The following is a 10,000-nucleotide window of genomic DNA, read 5'->3' on the forward strand; positions in this document are numbered from 1 at the left end:
AGCTACTTCCTTGGAGGAAAGAATACTACTTCGGCCGCTCACCAAGGAAGCAGCCCCTGATGGGGTGCCAGTGGGTCGCAGAATTGGTGTCAAATCCTACAAAACAAATACACAGTTACGCCTATGTTATCAGTCTTACATGTAAAATGAGTGTATAATAAAAAAAACTGTGATTTGAAATTTGACACATCCTGCAAGAAAAACTTCTTGCACTGTTACGCATCACACACCTTGTACAGCTTTCCTGGTCTTGTGTTTACAGAATCTTCAATTTTAATCGTGTCAACACCACTGATTAATCTACTCACACTGCTCTTGTCAACAGCTGTTTGGACGAGAAAAATGCAACCTGCATTACAACTGCATCAACACCAGTTGACTTAATTACAGCAGCACGACTTCAAAGAGTTAAGATACAAAATGCAATATATACTTTCTCTTGATTTTAGATAATGAAATTTCATTTATTTGAAAAATTAATGGGTCTGCATCTTGTCGAAAACCAGGATTTTCCAGTCTCATCTGGTGCTTGTTACAACTTGCTTCAATAACTGCAATGATGGTTGACTTTAAACTTCTTTTCATACCAAAGGTTCCAATATAAATGTGCACAAACATGGCTTTTATTATAATATTTATTATATTTTCCATCTATGCAAGGATACCGTACTCTCACGGCAAATTGCAAAATACAAAAGGAGCTTACAGTAATATTTGTATTGTAACCAGCTTCCAAATGGCTTGAATAGCCCAGTGACAGCAAAATCCGCCATGGGTTTCAGTCCCTTTCAAAACCCTTTTTGAATCATATTTGACATGGAACCATCGAAATGTTATGATTTTTTGTTACACTCTGATCTTACACTACAAGAAATTCAACGGGAAAATGGACCCTTTCTCAAGTCTTGGTCTTTTTAAATTGCAAATACATGTACAATGTACAATACCTTTCTCTGCCCTTTCCTGTTCTCTTGACCTGTAAATGTCACCTTGAATCCATAAACTTGCTTGTTTTCTAAAGAGCCAAAATTTAATGCAAAGATTTAGCGTAGTAGGAAGTTCATCAGCCAACAACACTGTCAGAAGTCAGGCATGTTGAACCAACAACCTGTGAACAACATTTTATTGAGAAAAAGGTGGCAAGGAGGGTAAAAGAGAGAGTGGATCTCCTAATTCCAGCTCTCACAGCTTTTTTTTTAGATGTGGACCAAGACCAAAGTGCAAGAACTTACAGTGGACTAAATGAAAACAATGAGCCCCCTTTCAACAAAACATTGATCCTAATGAATGTTTACCCTTGTGGTTCTGTTAATTTGTTATCAAATTCTCATTTCAAGACCTTAAAGGGAAAGCAGAATCTCTTCCAAGACAAGTATACATGTAGACTAAATGTTCTGTAGTTTGAAGCAAATACTCCATAGTGCACTTACTCCTCCAGAAAGTTCTGCTGAGGACCGATCACTGATCCAGGACGACAAATTCTGGATTTGAATAAAAAAATTAAGGGTCAGTTTCTTGCTAATGACAAGCGCATGATTTCACAGTAAAAAAAGACTCTCTACAACTGAGTTTTAGGAGACCAGGTTTACGCAGAGGAATAATAATTCATCGTAAGGTCATTTTTGCTCAGACTAAAGTGCAAAATGTATCCTTACTATTAACAACACTTTTGCTATTGAAGTAACTACTAAGGTGGTATAGCTTTTAGCCCAGTCCGCTAATGAACAAATGGCTGCTATTGTGGGGATTACTGTCAGCAATATACTGGTACTAATGATCTTAAACATGGTCAACAGAGAGGGGGAGGAACGATCCACATTGTTATGTTTGATGGAAACTAAAATCTAACCTTATCCATGCAATAGCTTCAGCTGCTGTAAACCTGTAGTGTTTAATGATGTAACAAGCAATAAGAGTTCCAGTTCTGCCAAGACCAGCTGAAATGCAACAAACTCATAGGATTAAGCATATAGTAAGTACTTAGAGGATATCAATTTCCTGAAAACCCACTAAATAGATGCTTCATAATTATTTCCATAGGAATACAAAGATTCAATTAACAAATTTACTTTTGCCATAGACTCAGGGGTCTGAATTCTCCCAGCAGGAGTCAAACCTTTGACCTTCCCTTCAGATTACAAGTTCAGATCTTCTAACACTGAGCGATAGGAGACTTGTGGGAGCTTTGACGGCCATTAAACTAGGTTCACATATGTCACTCAGCCATCAGGGAAAGCTCAGGAAAAATGTCAGATGATTATTTTACCTTTGCAGTGAATTGCAACTGCTCCTTTAGAATTTTCAGCTATGGTTAAAAATCTCCTAAAACAAAAATTTTAAAACCTATGTGAGTCTTAGAAAGAATAATTGTCTATGGGAGCGCCAGGGGTTAACCATTTGTTGACATGCTTACATCCCCCTTCAGTTGTATTCTGAAAATACTCATGTAATCAACTCACCTAATGAAACATTCAACTGAAATAAATTTCAAGTCTGTTTCCCCCACAGGTACACGTAACTTTCTAATTTTAACAACACCTTGAATCTATGAAGTCAGCAGCAATCCAGTACCACATAACCATTTTTTATTTTTATTTTCCCCTTCTCTTCAACTTGACCAAGCTCATGTTCCAAATTAACCCATTCTTATGACTTTAAAGGCAACTTCCCTTTTAAGATGGAATCAGAGAACCACACATATGTCCCCCCAAGATTGTACATTCTTTCTATTGTGTCATAGACCTCTTTCATAAGGGCGGCCAAATAAGTTATTCTTTTGTTTTAATGCTAATAAGCCCTACTAACCTCGCTACGACGAGCAAATTTCGAAAGAATATTTGTTTCAAAACGCGGGCAGTAAGTCTAATTAACATAAATACAAAAGAATGTAAAGTTGGTCGCCATTTATGAAAATGGTCTTTAGTCCTACAGTCAGGCCTTCTGATATTACGCGATGGTGCGATTTCGCACAATCGACCTCAAATCGCATCCGATCGCACAATTCACGAAAAATCACATAATTCACAAAAGGACGCACACAATTCATAAAATGAAACATAAATCAACATGTTTCTTAGAAATTCCTGCATAAATACGCCATTTTAAAGATGATTTATCTTGGAAAAAGGCTAAAAAACCTGTCACCTTCGATTTCGTAAACATTCGAAGTTCAAGGCTTTATTTTTCATCTCGGCGACCTGGTACGAGTCTCCTTCTATTGGTGCAACACAAACACGCCATTATATACACTCCACTGAAATGACACAGTTGCCTTCTCTCAGAAAAGAGATTTGTGAAAAATAAGCGAAGTTGTAAGTTTTTCGGCAAAATGTAGTTTCTTTCGTTGAAAACTGATAAAAACTTACTCATGGATAAGTTTGTTGTGAAAACGCTCGCTTTTTCTTCGACGAAGAAGGAAGTTCCCATCTTCCGCCCAATCTGACACCTCACGATCGAGCAAGAAAGTACCTCACAGGTACGCTCCACGTGAACGACTGATGTTTTTCTCGTCGTGCAATATTAGGGCCTTTTATACGAGAGAAAATAAGCCGCGGCTTACTCTGGCCACGAGATCAAGATACATAATTACTGTTCTTTTGTGTTCAAAATGTCTTTAGAACAGCAAAAAAGTGTTTTTCTTAACCTGAAACCTTATAAAACAAGCTTAAAATTGCGGAGAAAAAAATCGCATAATTTACATTATTTATCGCATAATTGGCCTTTCTAATTGCACAATCTGCCCTGAAAAAATCGCATAATTTGCATTTTTTAATCGCACCCTATCAGAAGGCCTGTACAGTTATTCTGAAGGAAGTACAATATGTATTTTCAAAAAACTCACTTATAATTTAATAGCAAAATATCCCATCAGTTCACCAATAAAATGTCACATGAACGAGCTTTAATAACTGATAAAACACTCCTCGTTGCAATTCTGTACATAAAGCATAGCTTGTTTTTCTGGTATGCTAATGTTAGTCTCTCACAATTTGAACCTTTCTTCAGACTACGGAGGGACACACTTTTTGTGGAATGTTTTTGAAGCTGTTCAGTAAACTTGTAGGTTGATTTTTACCAGGTCTATTAAGCCACTCAGCATCGCATCATGGTTTAAAACACAATAAAACACTTCTGCTTGTTTATTAAACTGTACCAAACACATGTTACCTGGCTTTGATGTGTGCCTTTGGCTGAAAACATAATTATTTTGCATGGAGAATCAATATTAATCGAAGCACTTTGAACTGACCTCACAATCATATCACTTGGTACACTGCCATCCACAAAGAAAAGATCAAAATGATCAATTTGGTGGTCAGTAAATCTCCTTGCATCATAGAACTTTTTGTTCAGTCTTACAACAGAGGTAACATTGTGTTTCTTGAAGTAAGGTACATAGGCTTCTGGTGCATGCAAAGGATAGCCTAAAATACAACACATTCACATCAATATAATTTATATTCCAGACACAAGCTTGACCAACTACTTAAATTTACGGGAATAGTCCCTTGTGTCAATTCGGCTGCCTGGCTTTAAAAATGTTCTTGATGGAGGAATTACAGTCTATGGTTTCCTTAACTAATTGACCCCTGGGATTTTTGCGCGTCAACTGGGGGCATCCCAGGGTGCTTGAGGAGGCAATGGGTTATTGACCAAGTAGTGTTTAACAAGCAGTAAGGGCAAAATTTAATTTCCTGCTGTGAAAAGCTCGACAGGGTTGGAATAATAACAACCAGTTACTAATTCACCTCACTTCAAGGATAGTGCCTCAAACGGTTTACTCTATCAATGAAGGCCTTGAATTTTCATGTTTCATTAATTCCACCATAAGGTCTGACTTTCCTTTCAAATAAAACTATTCATCATGTTCCCGAATGGATATTTGTATTTCCTGTTGAAAATTGTTATGCGGATTGAAATGTAATCTTATCCTTTTGATATACACTGTATGACAATGCCTAGATTTTTTATCTATTGTCATGCGACAAGATATAGTTTTGTTGCTCAATTTCATGGTTGTGATAAGAATAAAAAAAGTGGAATCTTTGACTCGACGTTGTTGAGATTTAGTCCTTGACTGTTCTTTCGTTTGAGAATACATAACTTAATTCAAAAAAAAAAATCTCAACTAGCAGTCTTACCATTTTCAATTCTACTTTTGTTGTGAGGTCCACTAAAAGCCAAAAATTTGTCTGAGGAAAAGAAAGGATTTCATCCAGATAAATACACATAACTTAAACCTTACTTTGCCTTTTGTAATTCTTGGGAATAATTAACTTTCAAGCACCAACGACCCAACGGTCTTTTGGCTCCCATCAATCAGGGTATTGGAATCAAAGATGCCAACATTGGTTGATTCTCTATGAGGAAACAGGCAGGTACAAAAGTCGGATTGGATCAACTTGATCGCTCACCTCAGATTGACATAAAAAATATGATAGGACCCTGAGAAATCAACCTAGCACTAATCTTTAAGCCAACCTTGGTGAAATCAAGGCAAAAATTGAACAGTTTTGGCTTACAAAACATACTGTTTCTCGCTCGATCCAAGGTGAGCAATCCAAGTTGATCCAGTCAGACTTTTGTACCCGTCAGGAGGAAACCGTCAAGAATTAGGTCACACACTAAGAACATGTAACAAGGTGTTCTGTATCTCTTCACTTCATAACCTTCAAATCCATTGGTGCCTTAGTTTGCGAATCATCGCCATATTTCACACCATCGATTCTATGCAATGAAATACATGCACAGTAGCTAAAGCCAACCCTGCATCTTTGGGATGCTTTCTGCTCAACTCTCAACATCCTTTTGCTTGGACTTTGAGGCCAAAATGCAGCTTGCCAGGCAGTTGGTGCTTGAAGGCTAAATTCCACAGAATTATGAATTGCCCAGTAAATGTGAATAAATTATTGTACACAAATATTTGAGTAATATTACTGAACTGAAAACATATATACAACTGAAGTTAAGTCTCTTACCAGGTAAAATCCAGTTAAAATCACCATTTTCAACTCTCTGAAGGAAGAAAATGGGATGTTTTAGGAATGACCAAGCAAAGTTGAATAAACATAAAATACTAGGTTTATTAGAGTTTTAACAAACATAAACACACAACTATATCTGCCCAAATTTATGTATTCTGAGTAAGCCACTACAACAACATTACGAAAGTCTGCCCATTTACCCTATTTGTATTTTGCATTTTTCAAATATTCAAAGATCTTTGTGGGAATCTTCTTGAGTAACACCACCGGTAATTAATATTGTTTGCATTGTTAGATCAATAAATGTGTCTCCTTGAAGTTACCGTAATTTTATTATTTAAAACAGTATAAAGAAGGGGTGACGAATGGTAAAATCCGAGAGACTCCCTGAGACACTGAGACCATTGTTTGTGCATGAATCCAAGACCAAAACATGCAAGACCTCACACCGAAATAAATGCAAGATAAATGAGACTTTGAGACTCTTCGCAAAGGCTGTCGAGATTTCAAATGAAAACTTTGCATGAGCCAAGATTTCTGAGGTATCATTCGCCACCCCTTAATTAAAGAAGAATGCATGCTTATGATTATCCACAGTTGGAAGCAATCTTTAAGGATCAGGCAATTAAACGGTTTCAACTCTTCAACATCTGTTCGATTTTTTTGAACAGCGATGTTGACACCATTTTCGATTTTGAATGAATTTGAAAGCACTTAAACTTTGCTTCAACCATCATTCAACATTTCTTTTGTCTTTGAGAATGTTAAATGAAGCTGTCAGAAGCCATTAACCCCTCTCTTTTAATATTGTTGGGTACAAATGTTCGCACTACAGTTTGTAGTCGGTCTCTCAATGACGTATCCATGTCTGTGTCTAATTAGCAACAACAACGGCTGCAGCCTCTCGTGCAAGCGCTGATGATGTGTTGAAACCGTCTGCCCACCCCAGCAGTCAACATCGTTCAACAAATTTGAATGAATGTTGAAGCAAATGTTAAAGCCATTTGCTTGAGCCTTTACAGTAAGGACACTTGAACTGTGAACACTTGACATTTTTGTGTACATTGTTTTCTTCGACGACGACGAAGAAATAAAGGCTCTTCTTATGATGTATAGTGTTAATTGTATAGCATTTTGTAAGTGTAAAAGCTTTAAATACTCTTGTCAAAAGGACGAGCCCACAATCTATAGTCACTAAAAAAATGTACAAACAAATATCAAGTGTTCATGGTTCGAGTGTCCTCACTGTAAGGCACTTTCATGCAACTTGTCTCAATGTTTTAGCGACATTGTGGCGGGACAAGTTGAAGCCTATATGTGTGGAAATAATATTGTGTTAACAAAACCATGTAAAAATGACACAGAAGATGCACTTTGAGGTTTAATTTAAGGGGCTCTTATAAGCAACAGCTTTTGGAAAGCAGGCAGTATAGTTTATGGAGAGAAAATACATAAGGTCTATGTGACTATTGCACTGGTTCCCTTCCATGGAAATTTTAATGGATTTTCAGTGTCATAGTCTTCAAGCTCAAGCCTCAACACTAAGTCATCTCAATTTCAAGAACCAGAACAAAACAAAAATAAAAGAAAAGGCCAGTTCAGCCAGTTCTGCTTTCTGGAATGTCATATACTGTATTGAAATTAAGCTACATGTACCCCACAACGCTGGGGCATCTCAAATATAACAAGGACAAAACTCACTTCATAATGTTCATACTCGTCAACATCGAAAGTATCAAAGTTAAAAAATCCATTTTGCAATGCCTTAAAATGGAAAGGAAACAACAAAATTAGGAAGAAACCTCATGACTCTTTCAAGTAGTCAAAGATAGACTGCAAATTCAGCCTTATTTTGCATTAGCCAGATAATTTCATCTCATCAAGTCTGGAGTGCGGGTGAAAACAAAGAGTGAATGAAAATAAAAATAAACTGTTTTGCAGTCTAGAGCAAAGAAGCAAACGTCTGTAATAATTTACCTTGTAAAGGCCACTGAGTACATCCATTAAAGATAAATTGTATGTACAAGTTCCAAAGGAAGCATCCCTAGGGTTAGAGAAGTGTTACTATGTTAAATGCGTCAGAAACAGATAAGCTTAGCGGCTGGTACCTAAAAGGTTCATGGGATATGAGAACCATTGCACAAGATGGGAGAGGGGGGGGGTATCATCGCAACCCTACCAGGGGCTATAACCAAAGGAACTGAACTGATATACTGAACTACTTAGTGCCTTAATGGCACCATAAAAAGGAATTATAAGCTCACAAAAACGCTTATAAATAAACCACAAAAACTAATTTTCTTTTTGGATACCAAGAGTACTTGCTGAGTTCTGCTTTCTCCGCATAGTATTAAACTGCGCAAAAAATTCCCTGTATTGGTAAGCACCACCCATAGGAAACCCAAGTATCTTGAGATGCGCAATAACAATAGTAGGCACCATCCTTAAATGAAGTTTAACAGAGTTAACAATAGGAGCATTTATGTGCCAGTTGAGGTCAGTGGCTTTGATCAGTTGGTGCATGCGCTGTGATTCCCTGCGTTCTGCAGGACATAACCACAGCACTATAGCTGTGTAGTGGAAAAAGACTGTTTGTGGGGTAGTTTTAAGCAGTTATTCCCCCCCCCTTTTTTCTGCTGCTTTTAGCCGTGTGACAGGCCTCAGTCTCCTGTGCTACATGGGGGTCCAATGAGCTGGGTTGCCAGGATTTTCTAGCCATAGGAACGGTCTCCATCTAGGAGCAGGCTGCCAATAGTAGAAGCTCCTGGATGCCTGCAACCTCCACTTAACAACGGAATTGTTAATAAGTAATAATGATAATTGTATGATATTTCCAGATATAAGGTTGTTTTACTGACCTAAACGGCAAAAAGGGTGGGTTACACCCTGTTATCAAAATCCTGTAGGACTCATCAGGAGATCTCTTTAAATATATAACCTATCAAAAAAATCAGTAAAGAAAACTTAACCCATTGACTCCCAGGGGTTCCCCATTGACGAGTAAAATTGTCTGGCGTTTGACAGAGTAAAATACCAAGTATGGCTGGTTCAGGCCGGTTTGAGAGTCAAAGGGTTTAGGCACTGTTACACTTGGCAGTTAAACTAAGCAACATTTCATGAAACTTGTCTCCTTTTCATTGACCACACAAGGTTTAAGGAACATTTTCCATTGGCTGGTGACGCAAACCATTGCCACAGGAGTTGAAAGACAAATGTTACACTGCACAATGCTTGACCAATTCTTTGCAACATTCAATGAAGCACTGCAGAAAGTATCAACCAAAATTTACTTTCTCCAATTGTTTCTGAAACTTGTCTTGCAACATTTTTGGCTGTTGCAAGGTATGTTACACGTACATTGGGCAATGTTTTGCGAAACTTATGTCTCACCAAGGCATTGTGAAACAAGTTGACTGAAAAAATGCACAGCGTAACAACACCTTTACAAATGAACTAATGAATGAAACACGACACTGCAACAAATTATCATCCTCATTAGAAACAGCTCCTGGTTAGTTTTCTGGTCATGCACCCATAACATTAGGCATCTTAAACTTTTCCAAATTTCCTAGCTGTACCCAGCACACACACTGTTATGGCATTAAATAACTCCTGCTCCAGATCTACTGTAGGAAGTTACATACATACTTAATTGACCTCTCCCCATAGGGGCTTTTCAGGGCCAATGAATCAACGAAACAACAGAACACAACAACAACAACTGTTAAGAATCCCAACTGGCCAGAGGCAAACCAGTTGGCTCTTTACAAGTGCAGCTGGGAAGTTGAACCAGGGACTACCAGGATCAAATTCAATGAGTGGTCAGAGCGGGTCTTGAATCCGGGATCTCCGGATCTCAAGGCAAGCGCCCTAACCACTGGGCCACACTGCCTCCTAAGTTCTCAATTTTCCTTTCTCCTTGTCCTTCACTCTGCTGTCAACTTGACTGGACGGGTATCTTATACTATACCATACCATTATTATTACTATTACTACACTTACAGAATAAGCCGCAA

General features: G+C 37.9%; 1 protein-coding gene across 1 annotated transcript in view; it reads right to left on the reverse strand.

The window, feature by feature from the left end:
- Nucleotides 1-10,000, reverse strand: part of LOC138024140 (dual specificity protein phosphatase CDC14A-like) — a 17,197-nt gene that overhangs the window by 4,974 nt on the left and 2,223 nt on the right. The window contains exons 4-16 of the mRNA XM_068871249.1: nt 9,987-10,000; nt 8,843-8,922; nt 7,962-8,028; nt 7,686-7,748; nt 5,979-6,015; nt 5,142-5,192; nt 4,250-4,424; nt 2,267-2,322; nt 1,850-1,937; nt 1,431-1,481; nt 948-1,015; nt 231-325; nt 1-96 (exon numbers count right to left, since the gene is read on the reverse strand). The exon at nt 1-96 is cut by the window's left edge and continues 113 nt beyond it; the exon at nt 9,987-10,000 is cut by the window's right edge and continues 79 nt beyond it. Coding sequence (XP_068727350.1) covers nt 1-96; nt 231-325; nt 948-1,015; nt 1,431-1,481; nt 1,850-1,937; nt 2,267-2,322; nt 4,250-4,424; nt 5,142-5,192; nt 5,979-6,015; nt 7,686-7,748; nt 7,962-8,028; nt 8,843-8,922; nt 9,987-10,000 — 941 coding nt within the window. The remainder of the gene's footprint in view (nt 97-230; nt 326-947; nt 1,016-1,430; nt 1,482-1,849; nt 1,938-2,266; nt 2,323-4,249; nt 4,425-5,141; nt 5,193-5,978; nt 6,016-7,685; nt 7,749-7,961; nt 8,029-8,842; nt 8,923-9,986) is intronic.

This window comes from Montipora capricornis, chromosome 11 (assembly GCF_036669925.1).
Source record: "Montipora capricornis isolate CH-2021 chromosome 11, ASM3666992v2, whole genome shotgun sequence".
NCBI classification, from domain to species: Eukaryota; Metazoa; Cnidaria; class Anthozoa; order Scleractinia; family Acroporidae; genus Montipora; species Montipora capricornis.